This window comes from Spea bombifrons, chromosome 13, assembly GCF_027358695.1.
Source record: "Spea bombifrons isolate aSpeBom1 chromosome 13, aSpeBom1.2.pri, whole genome shotgun sequence".
Taxonomy (NCBI): Eukaryota; Metazoa; Chordata; class Amphibia; order Anura; family Pelobatidae; genus Spea; species Spea bombifrons.
In genome coordinates, this window is record NC_071099.1 from 17784367 (window position 1) to 17804084 (window position 19718).

The window sequence follows — 19718 nt, forward strand, 5'->3', positions numbered from 1 at the left end:
TAGTTTGAATATAAAGTAATTTTTGTCCTATTGCTCTGTAACAGATGCATATTATGTATTTTTTATATACATTATGAAAACTTCTCGTAATAATGAGCACACAGAGAGAATATGTTAATTCCTATAGTGGTTCCAACAACGTGTAATATATTAAAATACTTTAGGATCAGATCCGTGAAGTCCAGGCTTTTCATCAGTCATTGCTATCAGCTTGCCTGCCCAAGAAATGTATATATCTATTTTATTAAGCAATTTGAGTAAATCTGATACTTTTATTAGCCAATTGCAAGCTTCTTAGACTAACTAGGACTTTTCTTCAGGCATATAATAATATCTGGTATAGTGTGCCTGAAGGCGAGATATAAATGTCCTTATGTCAAAAACCTGGGGACTCGGCTGTAACACCGCGACTTCTCTCTATCACAGGATCATTCCAAGTACAAAAGCGGAAACTGCAGAGACATCAGTCAGTATTACAGTCCATCTATGGTGGAGGACCCCTGGGCACAAATCGAGGCGGAGGTCAAACAAAAGATGGCAAAGCCTTCCTGAAAAGCAATGGACTTCACGTGGAAGTTATTCCAACTTTCTAGATAATTCAGTAAACACTCATTCGGCCCTTTGGAGGTCTTCAGCAAGTCGTAAGACCGCGAGTTCAGGAAGACTCGCCATTCAAGAGCATCTCTTATAGAGACGGATAGATGTACCTCCATGGCTCTGTATGAATTGACCTGCTATATGATTGACATGTTACGCAATAGGCAAATTGGCTTCATTAGACACCCTAACAAGGTCTCTCTGAAGGGTAATCTGCCGTATGGCACCTATAGAAAATCGTACCCCTTACCCCTGTGCCCTTTATCAATACACTAATGCATTGTGTACACGCAGCACCAAACTTTCTTATAAGGAGCTTTATTTTCAGCCATTGCTACCGGGATTCGGTCTCCCAAACACCATAAGCAAGTCAAAGTTTGTCTCATTAATTTTTGCAGTGAACACTTGTCACGTGTAAAAAAAGAAATGCAGGAAAATTATCGTTATTTGCTCTAAAACATCTTCAAAAGTTTGTGTATTTTTATATGATTGAGCCTTCAGAGGAAATAATAAAATGGCATAATTCCTAAGGTTTATTTCTTTATTTTCCCTAAATGGAATAGCTCCTTTTGGATGTTGCGGTGGGATAGCATTCAGGCCTGACATGTTTAAATGGGTAGCTGGATCGAGTCTGTAAATCGAGATTATTACATGAAGCCCTATTTACGTCTACAATGCTGTAGAATAAGAGGTCGCCATATACATCAATAGCAAGTCTTGCCCCTGCATAGAATTACTCCATGAAGAATCATGGCACAGAATGCTGCTGAGAATATTTTCACTAATACACGATAGCGTTGTATCCCCTTTAAATCACCATTTTGTACCCCTGCAAATACATGGAGGGTTTCTGCAGCCGGAGACCCCCCACGCATTTGCCTCTTTCCCCACCTCATGTTCCTAAGATTGCACATGCGCTCCGCTCAACACATCTCTCCTGCTTGTCAAAGCGCATGCGCAGTATGATCCCCCCCCTCCAGCTTCAGTACTGGCTTGTGCGAGAGGTCAGGGGGCTCAATAACGATTAGTGTGTGTTAAAGTTACATACATTACACACACACACACACAAAAAAAAGACAAACTTTAAAGATGTGTACAGCATTTTACGTACACCACGCGTCCATGACAGACACTTGATTTTCGCCTGGCTTATCGGATCGCTATGAAAATAACTCATAAATCATTTCGCCTTGCGACCTGCAACTAAAGCTTCTTATAATCTACCTGGAATATACCGGAACGCCTAAGGCATTTTACTATTTATAAACGGTCCAGGAAGAACGAAACCTCAACCCATCTCAGATATACATTTAGCTGGGCACTAACGCCTCATATCGAATGAAAAAATACCACGTGGAACAGGAATAGGTGCATCTTATTTTTGGAATTCTTGTTTATTTGTCTAGGCCCTTCAACAAAGTTTAAAAAAAAAAAAAAAAAGAAAATGAAGTCAAGTTTGCATGGCGTCAATCAATGAAACAAAAGAAAAATACAAAACAAAGAATAACAAAACCGTTTGTGCCATATTTGCCTGACATAGCCCAAGAAAATAAGTCTATTATACACACGTAATATATATATATATATAATATTATATATATATATATATATATATTTCACAGACGTGCATATAAAATTGCAAGATAAGTAGAACATGGTACTTTATGTCAACTGGTATGTTCTATTTATTTTCTCTAAGGGCAAGAAACCTTCTGGTATTTTTGAAGGGAAAAAAAAACAAACAAAACAAACAAAAGAACACACAACAGTGGTTGAATAAGAAAATGTTCCAGCAGTTTATGACATGTGAGGGGGGGGGGGGAAACTTGTTTTAAAATTAAAAAAAAGGAAACAAGTTTGTACATAGCCAGCTGCATCTCGGTCGATTCTCAGTTGACTTAACAATTTTCAAAGAGGTGACGCAAAATTCCGACTTGTTAACCTAAGTAGCCAGCAAACCCATGCTGGGCTTCTTTTGGTGGCAGACGGGATTCAAGGCGAGACCTCGGTTACACAGTCCTCATTTCAACCGTCTAGTAATAACAGCGCCTCCGATCACTGGAGGACAGACCTTGCCCCAGGAAGAGCACAAGTGTAAAACCTAGCAACAACTTATAAACAAGAGAAAGATAGGGATGCAAAAAAACTCAACTAAACAGGGGTGGGAGAGGTCCCACGGACATTCCTATGCATGTAAGCAGCAATTTGTAGACAAGTCCTCCTTTCTGTCGAGAGCACCCAACAATGTTATGTGTTACATGGCTGTATTGTTGTATTCACTAAACTGTCACAACAACTCCCTGCAGCCCCGTTTTGATAGTATCCCCCACTGGAACCAAAAAAAAAAAAAAAAAAAAAAGCACAGGAGGGATGGAGACAGTACTACAGTGTCACCGGATTTCAGTAAGGGACTCCTCTTCCCCGACCCCCTCTTGGAGGCACACGGGTGGGAGCCCGGTACGGTTTACTGAATGCCTGAGACGGGGCCACCCATGTCTGGTTTGTTCCTGCTGCTGTCCCTGACCCCAGCTCGCTGTAATTAGCGATTTTGGCTTCTTGATAGTGGTGAGAACTGTTACTGCTTCCCTCTAGTTGTCCAGGCGGAGGCACTGCGCCAGAATGCAACCCCAACGGAATCCTGGTGAACCTGAGGTCTTGGTCCCCTGGGAACTGAAGGGATCCCGTGCCCTGGTAACCACTGGATTCACCCAGCTGCCCTGGGAATGTCCTACTTTTCCCACCTTGAGGTGAACATTCCCCTAACAACTGCCCTGAGTCTTTGTCATCAGTAAACACGTCCTCTGACCCCTCTGAGCTGAAAGTCCTGGAAGGCAGGCTTTGTGAAAAGTCTGGTGGCGGACGGTGGGCATGTCTCTCCCGGCCACCCTTCACAACATCCGTCTCCACCTCTGCCTGCGGGAACAGCTGAAGCAGGGCAGCCGTTACCACTGGATTCACGTCCGGGGTGTCTTGCTCTGTAAGGGAAGGTGGAAGTGAAGGAGGAGGACCTGGAGGCTCAGGAGGTCTCTTCTCCGGTGGTAGAATACGAGGCTGACAAGCAGTGGGAGGATTACTTCTTTTCACACCATCTTTAAAAAATACAGATAAATAAAAGAATACATTTAAATACAACAAGGTCAGTGGGCAAGAAAGTACTAGCCTCAGAGTTAATGCAGCATTGTATACTAGTTGGAAACAGATCAAATAAAAGGTATTTTACGTAAAGAGTACTTTCACAACATTCAATAAAATAAGCACATTAGTGTTCACAGGTCAGTCATCAGCCGAAACCACACGATGGACTCAACAGCAACACAAAAGTCGCTTTCAGTTAGTACCAAGACAAAGTTTGTCATCTTCTGAACAGGAAGTTACACAACAACATCCTCTAAGCAGACAATCTAAAAGCGTCGGGCTGAGCACATGCCCGCTCGTCTCATAAACTAGTTACGCTGGCACAAAAATAGTTTGCGAACCAATTTTACAAACCGAAATACATTCAAAGAGCTTTTACGTAGTTACAGGTGAGAAAGACACTCATCACACCTCCAAAAACATAACGACCGGCGTGTGCTGATGCATATTCTCGATACTTACCAACACAAGAGTAGCTGCTGCGCGCCTCTTTGCCAACAGCAGAGGTGAAAACTTAAAACTTTAAATCTTTATTGATTGTAAAAAAAATAATTAGTCTGTATTCAAAACTTTAAAAAAGGGACACTGCTGCTCCATACATAAACAAGACCTTTTATCTATGACTGCGTCCCACGGGAAATAATTCTTCCTTCCACTATTATCTATTTATCGTATAAAATCAGGAATACCTACTTAACTCTGGAAAATGTTGAGTGCAGGTTGATCAAACTGCAATCCGTAAAAGCCGTCATCACACATGGATTTTGGGATAACGTCTGTCATATTGCTCAGTGATACATTATATGACATCATCATTTTGGATAAAACCTAAATTTGACAGGATGAAGGTGCTTTGTGCCATTAATATGTTGTGATAAGTGCAGTGTCTGAATCCAGGGCACACGCAGGCACATAAGCCCAGTCTTCTTCACTAACTGCGATCGGTTAAGTGTGTGATGCTAGGAGGGTAGGGAAAGAATTAAAGCGACGCTCCAGTGTCCCAAGGAGCCCACTGAGCAATGGAACACAACAAGGAGCACACTGAACAACAGGCTAAGGTTGCAGCGTCTCTTGATTGGCTATGCAAATCACTTAAATCAATAGCATAGCTTTTCACGTATGTACAGAGGGATTTAGTTAGAGCCAAAGCATTCACCAATCCAGCACTGGACCTGACTGGTGGTAAGTATATCGTGCCAGGAGATGGCAAACAGCTGAGGCGCAGCACTATAGAAATTTAAAGGGGCCTATCAGCTATCATATGCCTTAAAATGCTAATGATGGCTGGAGTGTCCCTTTGAGAACTAAATCAGAGCCCTTCTCATAAAACACCCTTAATTGATTCACGTTACAACATAATTGAATTGGCTTTGATTTAAGTTGTTTCCATTTGCTAGTCTTCTGTTAATTATTTTTTTTGTTTTGTTATTATACATAGGAATCTAGGGGAAAAAGCATGTCCACCAAGTCCCACCTTTCCACGATCTCACTAATTGCATTGAACTTGATGAAGACTAAAATAACCATACGGTTTCTTGGCTTTTGCAGCAGCTAATTGATACTGTGCACCGACATGGACCCGGATGCAACTACTAGTACACCAAAATCCAACAATAGCTGCCCAATTTCACTCAACTAGTTTCTAATTAGTATATGTATTTGTCAACTGCATGCTTTTGTGACCGCTGAATCTCACGGGCCATTTTTCTGACCATTATCCCGATTTAATAAAAAAAAAAAAAGTCATCCAGAAGCTCTAAGCCATTTCATGGTTGCAGATTGCCAATGGAAAACAAAGGCCAGTAATGTTAATGTTTGTCGTAGAAAGCCATATAGCACAACGCCCAGCTAATATTAAAATTTATAACAGGTCAATATGCTAAGCTGTGTTATACTAGAGGTCTAAGAATACATTAACACACATTGTAAGCTACTTGACCCGAAGTCAGCCGATCCATTAAGGGTGTATGCGCTAAAAGGGATTTTAAGCAAAGGAGGGAAATTTGCTGGAAAGTAGAGCGACAGAAGACAGGTATATTTATGCTAAACTGTATCAGGATACCAAGCGTATTACAATTAACAGGGACGCACTGTTTATGGGCACATGGAAAGAAAGATGTACGGTATTAACGCGCATGACATTTACAAAACTAACCAAATTAGCAGCTTTGATAATCTTATGGGTTGAATGAGCCTTGGTGAAGTCTAATACTATTCTAAAACCCATGGCTTCCCAACCCAACGTGCGAGAAACTAGGCATTAAACAGTTAAGTACACATGTTCTCAATTCAACCCCTCAGATTATATAAAGATAGATTCAAAAGCCTTAATTATGGGCGTATTTTATGAAATGTGAACTCTGCACTACACAAAGGAAAAGGGAAGCTGCAGCTTTGTTTGGAAATAGCAGGTAAACCGGAGCGACGAGGGGGAAAAAAGGCTACAGAGAGGACCAGTCGGGAAGAGAAAGAAGAAGGAGGCTTCTTTTTTACTTCCAATGTTTGTAAATGACTCAAATAACCATGGAACTAGTGGTGAAATTTAACATTGCAGTTTATTATAAACCAAAATACACGATTGCAAAGTTCTGTTGTCTCCAATACCCGTGCTGTAAAGGAAGACCTTACTCTCCCAGAGAGTAAGTCTGAATGCCACTGGCACAAGGAACACAGAGGAGATACTAGGGTTTATACGATGGACTGGTAAAACCCCAGGCACCCTTACTCTTGTTACATGCAACTAGACAAGACGGCAGCCTCAGGGTGACCAAAATTTACCTGTGTCATCCTCTTCCACTTCATCTTCTTGCATTTCTCTTTCCTCAGGTTTAGGGGGTAATGTGGAGTTTCCACTCTGTTCACCATTGCTCTCAGTAGGGATTTCCGCCACCTCCTGGGGCTTGATTAGTTGGCTCAATAGGACTGCTAGGACATTCTGAATCTCTCCCTGAGTTCCAGCCTCGTCAAGCCCCGCTTGGTCCTGAGCTTGGAGTTCTTTGGGGGGCTCAGCCTGTGGATGCGTAGGTGGGCCAGTCAAGGCTGTGATGGACTGATTCAGCGCCTCAAGCTGTTGCTGCATGTCTGGGTTGGCCTGGACATTTAGGAGCTGGGATATCTGGGATACAGTGAGATCTGTCTGGCTCTGGAGAAGGTTTAGCAAGATGGCCAATTCACTCTGATTGAGTTGTTGTGTTATATCTCCAAGAACCGCTGCAGAGCAAGAAAATAAAAAACATTATATACATTCTAAATATGTGTACAAGCTATGAACATTAGGTATGAAACTTTAGGTAGGGCAAACAGGAAGAAAGTTAGGTTATATATCCGACATGCTACAGCCGCAGCTATAACTAAGGTCTACAGATATCAGCTACATTACACCCGACTGTACCCCTATTGTAAACAGATAATCCATTATTACTGCAAATCCCTGCATTTTTAAAAACTATCGGCAAGAGAGCGGGATAACAATTCTGAACTCACAGAGATCGGGGGGAACGGCCTCCGTCTTGGCGGGTTGCGTTGGGGCCGGGCTATTGTTCTTGATGGGTTCTGCACCTGGCGGTGCCGCAGATTCTTTACGCGAAGCCTTGACAGCAGGGGGCTCTTCCACAGAAACACCGCTCTGTCGCTGTCTTCTGCGCTTCTTGCTCCACAGCTCGTGGCAATCCTGCCAGTGGGGGAGGCTATGGAAGAAGGAATACATTTACAAGCTCTGCTACCTGTAAGGGCCATGTTGGATTTACTTATCTGAACATTCATAGACAGTGCTGTGGAAAAGTGTTTGTCCCTTTGCCCATTTTTGCATATTTGTCACACTTAAATGTCTCAGATCAAAGCAATTGTATTATGCAAACACAAAGTGTCATTACATGATGATATCATCACAATTTTAAGGATCTTACTCTGGTGGGGCCATTTTGCCGACATCAACATCCTTGAGGAAGTCGCTCTGCAGGGCCTGCTCGGCTGCGCACCGTTTGCTGGGGTCCAGAGTGAGCATGTGGTCCAGCAAATCCAAAGCAGGCGAGGGAATGCTGATCAACAAAAAGAAAGGGTCATCGGGGGGGTAACAACTTCCAACACCACCATACAAACAAATTGTTCACACACAACACAGCAAGAAACAAGGAAATCTGGCAGAGAAAGGGAAGGAGCTGCAACACGTATCAGTAATAGCAACAGCGATTACATTATTTTAAAGACCGTTAACAGCCAATTAAAAGTTCACCTCACTCTCTTTAGTTTTAATTGTTAGTCTCCCACATCTATACGCAGAGCACCATCATGTCATGCAGAGCAATCCTATGAAACTACAGAGCTGCTTAGCCCTTTTGTTTTGCTGACCGAGTCACTACCGAGCCCTTTAGCAAATAGGAGATCCTCATACAGGCCAAGAACGTTATTTGTCATGTGGACTTTTGAAATGAACCTAGACCAAGTTTACAGTAAAACAAAACGATCAAAGGGTCTGGCCCAAGAACCGATGGTTAACTATACTCGGGCCAACACATGAAACATAGGCAAACAGACTCACAAAGAAAACTCCTCGCGTAACCGCCGTCTGTATTGTTTCTTGGGTTTCATGGTGTTGAAATAGGGTAACTTGATGACATCCGGCCAGACAGCCGGACAGGGGCTTCCACAGAGTCGACTAGAAGAAGAACACATGGAATAAAATTACTGGAACTGCGATTTTACATTGACTTAGAGGGGTTAAATACTTTGTATATTCACCCTCTAGTTTCTACATGTATTAAGACTGACTCCCCATCAAGTGTACAATTAAGTGTTACTTCCCTAATCTCCCACTAGACCCCCCCCTGGCTCGGTTCCCGTTACTTTTTCTTTACTGTGCATATCAGTCTATGTTCAGCTGCAAGAAACCTAGGTAGGAGGATCACCTGATGAGTTCTAACTGAGCCAGCTCCTGGTTTGCCTGGAAGATTGGTTTTTTGGTGAAGAGTTCACCCAGGATACACCTGAAAGAAAAATAAATTGCAAGACATAACATGTGAAGAACTTCAATTTTCACAACATTTTTTGTCTCTTCAACTGAGACATTGGGGAACATGGCGACATTGGCTTACCCGCAGCTCCACACGTCTATGGCTGGGGTATATCTCTCCTCTCCTAGAAGCAGCTCCGGGGGCCGATACCACAATGTAATCACTTTATTAGTGTATGGACGGCTGAAAATAGAGCATCATGTTTAGAGCAATAAGTCTCACCACTTGAAACCTAAACAACCAAACTCAAGGAAAACAAAAATACACTTAAAAATACATTATCTAAAACTGTTATATAATCATAAACATATTAAAAGAAAGGCAAGTATAACAAAAAGACTCCCAGATAGGATCAAAAAAACCATACCTCTCTTCTGAGCTATAGAGCCGAGCCAGCCCGAAATCTGCTAACTTGATCTGACCACTGTAAGGAGAAATCACACATCAATATAAGGTTTCATGGGGAAACGTTACAAAAATGCCGTCTGTCCCTTTGTTACCTGTTGTTTAGCAGGATGTTTGAGCACTTTATGTCTCGGTGGAGAAAGTTCTTTTTGTGGCAATATTCCAGTCCTTCCATTAGTTGTTTCATGAAAGATTTTATATGGTCTTCTGAAAACTGCACCAACCCAGACTCTAGTAGCCCCATCAGGTCGTGGTCCATGTATTCAAATACCAAGTAAAAGGCACCTGCAATAGAAGAAAATTAAGATTGTCCAATTGGAAGAAACACTGGTACACCCCATATGCAGTACAGGTTAATAGGGAACACACAGCTCAAATTGATGCTATTCTACTCTTATTTTTTTCCCCATACATTGGCTTTTATAATTTTGAAAAAAGAGTGACTTTGGCTGAAATCACCATACAGTGTGATACATGCCGACTGCTAATTCATATGACGGAGAAATCAACAGGGAGTAGCCATTTATAGTTTGTTCTACCCATTCTAAATGTTCCATATAGACTCTAAAGCCTAGAGAAACAGGCACTTGTATAATAGTGGATTTTGAGTCATTTCCATATTAATTAAGCAGAAGTTACAGCAATAAATACACCCGGAGCCTCTGGAAACAAATTCAGGCAGTGATTCCGCCAAACATATTGAGTATTCAGGAGGTTACCTTTGTCTTTCTTGAAGTCCAGAGCATCTTGTTTGTCTGTGACAATCTCCTTCATGTTGACCACACTGCGATGGATGAGTTGACGTAAAATTTTGATTTCCCTGATGGCAGTTATAGGGAAACCCTCCTTCTCATTATCCAGGCGGACTTTCTTTAAGGCCACAAGTTCTCCTGATAGAAAAGAGCAGTTGCAGGTGTTCAATCTCTCTAAGAAATGGTGTAAAAATCTTGTGAATGTACCGTATTTGCTCAATTATAAGACGACCCCCGAAAATGTGAATATTAATTGAGGAAAAAAGAAAAAGCCTGAATATAAGACTACCCTACAGGAAAAAAGTTACTAGTAAATATTAATTCACATTTAATAAAAACTAGGATTGAAAAAAATGTTTTATTTCCTTTTATTTGCCACTCTGCCCCAGTTATGCACATCTTCCCCCCTTATACCCCCCTATATGCCACTCTGCCTCCCTAATAAGCTGCTCCCTGGTGTCTAGTGGGGCAGCCGGTGGAGGACTGTGCGATGCAGACCTCCGCTGCTGCTGGCCAGTACTTCAGCCGGCATCACATGACCTTCCTGTGCCCCACCATAGAAGCCCCAGAGGAAGTGCTGGCATCAGGACAGGTTGCCTACGTGCCTCCACCGGCTGCCAGAGAGGAGGATCCGGGTCCCCTGCAGCGCTGCAGGGGATCTGGATCTTAGTCTTGTAGTCAGCCCTCCATTTGAGGTATGATTAGATGAGGACCTCGGATACAAGACGAGGGATATTTTTCAGAGAATTTATAGTATAGTAGGTTGAAAAAAAGACTTCAGTCCATCAAGTTCAACCTTTCACACATACCTAGTTCTAAAGTTGATCCAAAGAAGGCAAAAAACCCCTGGGGCAATTACCAATTATGCCACAACAGGGAACCTAACACTTATCTATATTGAATCTCATCTGCCACTTATTTGACCAGTCCCCTAGTTTATCCAAATAATTCTGAAGAGACGCCACATCCTGGTCAGACTTTATAACCTTACCTCATTTTGTGTCATCAGCAAACACAGACAAGTGACTTCCAATATCTATTTCAAGATCATTCATAAATAAGTTAGAGAACTGGACCCAAGACAGAACCCCAAGGCTCCCTCCTTACCACAGTAATCCAGTTTGAGATTTTACCATTAACAACCACTCTTTGCACCCTGTCACTAAACCCATTTCTAATCCAAACACAGGCATTTTCTCCAAGACCTATTTGTCCTAACTTATACAATAAACTTATACAATAACCGCTGGTGTGGAACAGTGTCAAATGCTTTTGCAAAATCTAAATAGACAACATCTACAGCAACACCCTGATCTATACATTTATTCACAACATCATAAAATGCAATTAAATCGGTCTGACATGATCTGTTCTTCACAAAACCTTAAAAAAAAAAACCTTGTCTTATAATCGAGCAAATACGGTATTTTTCAGACAAGGTACACTAAATCTTGAAGCCTTGTGATTAGAAGTTAGTGTACTGTAACGTTACTACATGTTGTGCTGATGTGACACTACGGAGATTCAATACTTCCTCCCCAATATTGGTCGCACTATTAGAAAATGCTGGCAGAAGGTTAAATATCTTTTCAGACTGTTCTGCATCCCATGATATTTAGTAATATAATGGATTTCGATCCAAAACTAAATCTATTTCAAATCTGTTATGTAAAAGCAAAAGGATGCAAAATTAACTAAAAAGGAACGGATAAGCAGATGAAAGTCCACAAAATTAGCTACCATTTACGATTTACCATAACCCAGACATTTATACGGAGAGAGGTTTCACTTACCTGTATCCTTGTCCTTGGCTTTGTAGACTTGCCCGTATGTCCCTTCGCCAATAATACCAATAATGTCAAATTTGTCTACACAGCGTTTCCCCCAGTCTGTTTCCGTCTGCTTTCGCTCGCCATAACGGGGACAGCAAATTCTGTAGATAACATCAGACGTTTAGGGGTTAGTATAAGGTTCAAATGATTTGCTGACAATTATTTACTAAAATATATTAAAACACTGCTGGAATTGTGGGAGAAGAGAGGTTGATTCCTACCTTCCCTAAATTATGGTAACCGTAGGCTGCAACAATAATACAACACTATAATTTGTATTAATTGTATCTTCTTTAATATATATATATATATAAATTTTACGTAACTGCTTTTGTTGATCAATACAGCAACATAGAATATCAACCACCTAAGTATGTATAATTTCTACAATGAACTGGAACATGTTTTTCTTTTCTAGAGGCCATCAGTAAGCAGTAAGAAACTAAATATGATTAATCTGGAGCATAGGGCAGAACAGCTTGATATGTGTTGTGTACCATTAACATTAATATCAATAGTAGTAACAACCAGGCAGTTTGTAATCTGACCATTTTGTTCTCTATCGTACAATTAAAAACACAATAGATTTGTAAAAACCGATCCCCAAAAAAACAAAACATAATTAGCCCCTATTTCCATTAAAAACATTTTTCTAAAATGCTCTCCTGCTGATTGCACATACAGCCTACATTCGGACCAGTATACAATACGGTAAGAAGTGGTTAAATTCATAATCATCAAGTTGAAGTGGTGTGCTGTCTTTTTCCGGTAGATATACACAACGTTTACAAACCAGTACCATGAAATGTTTCTAAAGCTGCATTTAGTTACAAAAGTTGTTATAAAGTCAGCACATTTGTAAGCATTAGTTTGTTTATTGCATAGAATTGTAAAACACAGTATTTGGGAAAGAGTGACAGATATGCTTTAGGCTACTGAGAAAGTAAACATAGAATAGTAAACACAAAACTGTTTGTCGTTCTAAATTTACATAAAAGTTACCGTTGCTTAGCTTTGTCTTACCCGACAATAAAAAGTACACTTACTTTGGTCTCTTTTTTAATGGTTGTTGAGGGGGTGTTATCGCTATCGGCTCTGGAGATTCTGGAGGAGATGGATCCCCGCCTGGGAGCTCAGGAGGCAATGGAAGATCAGTGAGGAGATGCCGGGGTCTCTGCTCCTTTTCCTTCTTGATGGGTTTGGGAGGAGGAATTTCTATAGCACTAATAAAAAAAGAAATGTAATTTTATAGAGTTGTAGCTCTAGAAAAACGATGATTCCTTTATTGGCTAATGGACTGCAGGCTTATCGAGGCTATCTAGGCCTCTTCTTCGGGTATACTATGCCTAAAGAAGAGATCTAGATAGTCTTGAAAGTTTGGAATCCATTATACGTTAGCAAATAAAGTTATTAACTAGGCATATGGATAGATACCAACAAAATGAAAAATGAATGCATGTCTTTAAAAAGACGGGTTACTGTTCCTGCCAGCCCTACCTAGGATGTATTATAAAGTACCGTGAGTCCGACTGACGCCAAACGCTGTGATTTGCGTAGATGCTACACACAGGTGGATGCGCAGCGTTCCCCGAGCTGACCTGAGAGAAGCATCTCATGTGCAGAAAATAGCTTGGAGTCTGCACATTTCCACTCACTACGCATTATAAAGACCCAACCACCACGAGCCTCAAAACAGGCTGGGACGGCCACTAATTCCTGTATACTTAATACGTAAAACAATCCGAGATAACGTTGCATTATGTTCAGCTCTTTTTGAAGCATAGTGAAGCTTCTTCATTTCTTCAACCTGTAAATACCCAGCATGCACGGTTACAGATATAAAACAAAGGAGATCATTTAATATACTGCCTTAAAGCTGAATACCAACTACTTTCCAACAATAACATTAGGTTTAGATGGTGAGAGATATTACAAGATAAATGTCTAACGGTAAAAACGACAGCAAGATACCCACACAAATCTTCGTTAGAGTTTGGAGTAAACAAATACTAAGTTTATTTAGCTCCTGAACTGAAACTGATATATAAACTTAATTCCTAGATTACAACAGCCATAAGCATTTAGATGAATTAAGAAATACTGCTCCAGTATGAAACAAAGGCAAGTGCCCTGTGGAAGTGGGCATCCTAAGAGCTAATGCTTTACAGACTGGACTGAAAGCATCCTAGAAACAAAATGATGTAAGTCTGGGGGGAAAACAGCAATTAAAATCCTGTGGAGTAAAAGATTTTAGGACACCTTGTACATACCTGTCTAAGTCATCCTCTCCAGGAAGCAATGGTGGGAGTGGTAGGGGAGGCAGTGTTGAGGTCTTCAGGTGAGGGATGGTTAGACTGACAGGCGGCTGTGATTTGGCTGGTGATGGTACTGGGGGCTGGGAATTTGCCTGAGTGAACAGAGATGTTCCTCTTGTATGGATGGAGGCCAAGGAGGCTGCTACAGAAGGAGGCAGAGGAAGGAACGTCAATGCAGGCTGGGGAGGAAGAGGCGGAGGCGGCTGGAGAGGTGTCGCTGGGCAAGGAGGGAGAGGTGGCAGCGGTGGAGTTGGAGGGGGAGGAGAGCAGGCTGGTAAAGGGGGCTGAGGTGATTTCAGAGGAGGTAAAGGCGGTGGTATTTCCTTTTCCTTCTCTCTGTCCGCTACCACCTCCTTTGGCGGCGAAACATCCTCTTTAAGGGATGCTGGTTTGTTGTCCTTTGATACTGACGGTTTTGGGTCCTTAGCCAATAACGGTGGCTTTTTTTCACTCTCTTCTGGTTTCGCAGACCCAGTTGGTGCCCTGTTCTCCGTGTTGGCTGTAGATAATAATTCTGTATCAGATACAGATTTTTCAAGTTTGGTAATTTTGGTAAGCTTTTTAGAGTCAAGTATAGAGATCCCTTTCCCCTCTCTCATGTCCTTTTTAAGCAATAACGGACTGCCCTTTGACTCCCTACTAGCTGCCGCGGCAGCAGCGATTTCCTTCTTCTTTCGGCTCAGTTCTGCACCCAGACTGGAGTTTAAGGGCAAGCGGGCAGGTGAAATACTGGAATGGCGACTTCGCGACTGAGACTTCTGCTTCTTGCTCCGAGACGAGGATGAGGTTACCTTTCTGGAGTACACAGGACTCCTGCTTCTAGACTTGGCAGATTTCCTGAGATACAAAAAGAATTTTAGCATTAACATTTTAAGTGCAAATTAAATTAGTTTTGAAAATCACACAATATCAATTTGAGATTGATGGATAAATCCCCAAATCTGCTCCAAAAGATCTTCTTGAGAACTCTAGATTTTTATTTTACTCTAACACCTTTTTGAGAATATATATATAGTATTTGCTCAATTATAAGACGACCGCCCCAAATTTGATTATTCATTTAGAAAAAAAGAAAAAGCCTGAATATAAGACTACACTATAGGAAAAAAAGTTTTACTGGTAAATATTAATTCACATGTAAACTATTTTCATATTTAATAAAAATGTGTTTGTGTCTCTCTTTATTTGCCAACCTGCCCCCCCCCAGTTATTCACATCTGCCCCATGGCTTGCTACTCTGCCCCAGATACGCCTTATACCCCCCTATGTGCCACTCTGCCTCTCTGATATGCCACCTTGCCCTCCTGATATGCCACCCCCATTTACCAATCTGCCCCCTGATATGCCCCCCCCATATATTCCCCGACTTACCGATGCATCCCTTAACTTGTGCCCGTGATCTAGACTCCCTGGTGTCAAGCAACATCCGCCGGGGCTTTCATGACTGAGCACTGGAAGGCCACATGACACCGGTGCTCCTTCATAGAAGCCCCGGTAGCAGAGGAGGTTGCCTGCGCCCATCGCACAGATGCTCACCGGCTGCCAGAGAGGAGGATCCAGGTCCCCTGCAGTGCTGCGGGGATCTGGATCTTAGTCTTGTAGTCAGACCTCTATTCGAGGTCGGATTATAAAACAACCTCAAATATAAGAGAAGTGGTGTGAAAACGGGAGACCACAGAGGGGGCTTTGCATTGCAGCTTTAGTGGTGCCGCATCTCTTAAAAGAAAGTGACATTGTGACAGTATAAAAAAAATATATATATATATATATATATAATATATAGTAATAAGTGTTACTTTTGCGATTGTGTTTTGTAATTTTTGTATTTTCTGTGGTATAACAATGTCCTACTTTCCAGTGGAAAATGAATGCATAATTGTCTGGGACACTAGAAAAAGATTGTCATAGCAATTTGGGGGGCAGTAGAATCCCTCAACCAATTTGCAAACAAAAAATTTGATTGATTATAAGACAAGGTTTTTTTCCCAGAGCAAATTACAAAACACATTGGTAAAAGTAACACCTATTACTATATATATATATATATATATATATATATATATATATATATATATATATATATATATATATATATATATATATATATATATATATATATATATATATATATATTTTTTTTTTATACTGGCACAATGTCACTTTACTTTAGGAGATGCGGCAACACTAAAGCTGCAATACAAAGCCCCCTCTGCAGTCTCCCGTTTTCACACCACTAATTGGCTGCATAAAACACCTAATCAATGGTAGGAAAGTGACAGCAATGGAGATGACCGGAGAACAGTACGTCACATCGGCACAGGGAGGCTGAACACAACTCTTAAAGTCAAGAACCTGGGAGGGGAGGTTAAAGCATTAGGGAATCTTGGCAGTACTGTAAACTGTTTCATAAGCATAAAATACTTCCTACTTTATTATTCCATGTGCACCTTACAGCTTCTGCTCCAATGAGCTTTGTTGGCCCTGTATGATGTATAGTTCAATTACTGAGATTTCCTTAACGGTTCCTTACACACAGACTTATGCATTATACAGGATCAGGTTACAGAACACACTTTACCCCAATGAGTAATAAACATTTCCTAAAGCAGAATTTCAAGGAGCCAACATGGTATTGAAGATAACAATGGGTTAGCGGTTGTTGAACTACAACACTTCATGCAAATCAGATAACCTGGGTGGTGGGAAAGAAGGTAAATATAGAATAGAGAGGGTATTCTGAGGAATCCCTCAATGTATGGGAAAAAACCCACTCAAATGCTGAATCATTTTTCCAGATTAAAGAAAATAAAAAGTCACCTGGCTACGGGGCTCCGACTCACTGAACGCTTCGATACAAAGGGGCTACTGGACCTCCTGCGTCCGTACGGGCTTGGAGACCTCCCGCTGTAGGAGCCGCTTCCCCTCTCGTAACTAGAGGACCTCCTCCGGTAAGGGCTCACTGAACGTTGCCTGCGGGCGTAAGGACTGGGTGACCGAGCATTGCTCTGGTAGGCAGCCGGTTCCCTGTAAGCTGGGCTGTCAGAACTCTTCTTGTAGGCCTCAACATAGTTGCTTGATGCATGAGATCGTGGAGGACTACCATCATAGTCTTGCCCACCTCCTGACGCATCAGAATTGCTATCATCCTGCCTTGGACTACTTCCATACTTCCTGCGTGGGCTTCGACCTTTCCTCTTGGGGCTGTCAGAAGTCTTGTATCTTTTAGTCGAATCTCTCTTTCGGTGGCTCTTGCTCCTATCTTTGTGCCCTGACTTCAGTTCTCTCTCTCTCCGAGACTTTTCTCGAACTTTAGACGCACGAACTTCTTTACTACTACTACTACTCTTGGAAGCTCGTGCATTTTCTTCCAGTTCCTCTGCTGGCCTTTTGAGCGTGCCAGGTGTTCTGTCCTTGGCACTGGGTACTTTGCTTATGATATCTTGGCTCTTTTCTGGTTTCTTCTCTTTCTCCACCTGCTTAGCCCTGGGAGCATCCTTAGGTTTTTTGTGTTGGTGGCGGTGTCTGGACCGATGCAATTTCTCACTCCTTTCAGATGCCCTCCTTTCGTCATTTTCCCTTCTATCTGCTTTAGCTGGTACGTCATCCGAAAAGGTGTCAGAATCCGAGCTAATATCGTCGTACTCAACGAGTTTCAGTGTTGTAGGAGCCTGTGGCTCAGAAGCAGATGGAGAGTCTTTGAGATGCTTGGACTTATGCCGTTTGTGTTTAGAGATGAGCCGTGACCGGTCTCTGCTATTGGAACTGCCACTGCTTTGTGGCATGGTAGATGCTGATCCTCCACTGTCCTTCTTGTTCCCATGCCGTGCTAGGTTTGGCATTCCTCTGCTAATCAGAGGAGAAAAATGGGGGGGAAGGGGATGGGGACAAAAAAAAAAAAAAACTATTGAAGGCTCTTTGACTAACTTCTAAGTTGCACCACAAAACAAACCAAAAAAAAATGTTCTATCCGGTCTCCTCCCTCATTCACGGAGGCGTTGGACCTCTTGTCACTACATAGAGATAGTATTCAGCCGGCTTGTAAGTAAATAAGAGGTTGACCAGAAAGTGGGAACTGCCTTCCCTCCATATAACGAAAACAGCAACGTTTTGAAGCAGATCGCAGTATCCTTGTGGTCTTCCGGTTCACTTCAGAAGGGTTCTTGAGTTATTATAAAGCTTATCCTGGTTGCCGATGTCCTTGAAATGGTTATTCGGGTCACTTATTCACTTCATGTGGATGTTATATCTCCATCTTCTGACTTATCCACCTGCTCGGGTTCTTCAGATGGCATCCCTCAGGGCATATAAAGTCTGACGGCACTGAGAGGAGACCACCGTCTTACAAAGGGCTCTTTCTCCTTGGTGAAGCCACAGCCTCACTGATACGTCTTTCGTCGAGTAGCTGCTCTTTCTACACAGAGGGGATATCAAGGGGGCTGTGGGGTTTCCCATTCAACGTGGTCCTTCTCACAGGCCTATAGAAGTAGATAATGATGCCAAATCCTCTTCTTTCCACGCTGGCAAATGCAGGTGGGTGCCCGAGGAGCGGTCTCCCCACGCACGGAATGGTACCTGCGAGGTATTCAGTGGGCTGTCCTCGGACAGGTAATAGTGGGGGTCTCCTGTCCACTCACTGCTTGGTGGCTGGGCGTCTATTGCACTGACCACGCAGGAAAATAATCGTCTCTCTGGCCTCGTCTCTCCTCAGGCAGGTAATAGGGACTTTCCCCCTAACTCCGTGTATCACTGGAGGACCTTTTGCACTCTTGTCAGCACGGTGCGGCCTTGGCCTCTTCCCTTTCGGTTGTCAGCGCTGTACTCCTATTCACTATGTGGAATCTCCACGCAGCCGATGTCAGGCGAATTGCCCAGTCAGGACGTGCCGGTCACCAGAAGAAGTTCTCGCGGGAAACCCAAAAAAAATAAACGGAGTTCCCGGGGAGAAACGGCCGCCTTGCGTTACCACAGGCAGCGGTCTCCCTCCTCCAAACCTCGCGAGCTGTGCTGTTCCTACAGGCAGCAGCCTCCCCCTGAAAGTCTCGCGAGGATTCCCGATGCGCTAGCCAAATCTCGCGACAACTGTAGTTCTGTAACAGAATTCGGTGTTTAGAGCTCTGTGACGAAGGCGTAGAACTGTTGGAGTCGGCCACTAACGAAGTCTCGCGAGAGAGCCGCCCAGCCCATAGCACATGGTCGCTGGCTTTTTTCTTTCAGTGGGGGGAGACTGTAGATGGCAGGCTGGATGGTGCTGGTCAAAGCATGCTTAACAAAGCGCCATTATTCCTATTACCAACCTTATGCAAGTGTGAATGAGATTTCTAACACTATGCATTACTGTGATGTCTCAGGGTCTGAGATGCCTACTTAGATCCCATGTTCACATGACTATTACATATATGACACATGTCTACGTCACACCTTGCCCGCGTGCCACTGCTTCCACGTAACGCCATGAGCTCGCCCTTATCAACTTTATATTACATTTATTTAAAGATCGCCGGCAGGTGAGCTCAACCATTTGCCCGCTGAATATGTGCCGGTGATCCTGTAAACTGAGACAGCGGTTGGGGCAGCTGGCTGTCGGGCCATTAATCTCAATGACCTTGCTACCTTGACAAAATAAGGACAATCAGCAGCTAAGGTAGAGGGGTCGGGCAAGTGAACACAAAGTAC

General features: G+C 42.6%; 1 protein-coding gene across 1 annotated transcript; it reads right to left on the bottom strand.

The window, feature by feature from the left end:
• Window positions 1-2369: 2369 nt before the first annotated feature.
• Window positions 2370-19000, bottom strand: CDK12 (cyclin dependent kinase 12). The gene is made up of 14 exons (XM_053453264.1): window positions 16863-19000; window positions 14001-14882; window positions 12777-12953; window positions 11692-11831; window positions 9866-10036; window positions 9242-9431; window positions 9109-9165; window positions 8823-8924; window positions 8637-8714; window positions 8270-8386; window positions 7638-7769; window positions 7216-7418; window positions 6511-6942; window positions 2370-3686 (listed from the first exon to the last, which is right to left on the bottom strand). Exons 1-14 carry the CDS (start codon window positions 17882-17884, stop codon window positions 2998-3000), a joined length of 4392 nt encoding a protein of 1463 aa, XP_053309239.1. The 5' UTR covers window positions 17885-19000; the 3' UTR covers window positions 2370-2997.
• Between the last annotated feature and the right edge of the window lie 718 nt (window positions 19001-19718).

What these genes read in the sequence shown, in the direction of transcription:
- CDK12 (XM_053453264.1), bottom strand. Translation starts at nt 17,884, where the DNA reads ATGCCAAACCTAGCACGGCATGGGAACAAGAAGGACAGTGGAGGATCA. An exon ending in GGAGAGGATGACTTAGACAG is followed by an intron (nt 12,954 to 14,000) that starts GTATGTACAAGG and finishes TTTTTTTATTAG; the next exon opens with TGCTATAGAAATTCCTCCTC. An exon ending in GGCCGTTCCCCCCGATCTCT is followed by an intron (nt 6,943 to 7,215) that starts GTGAGTTCAGAA and finishes CTTGCTCTGCAG; the next exon opens with CGGTTCTTGGAGATATAACA.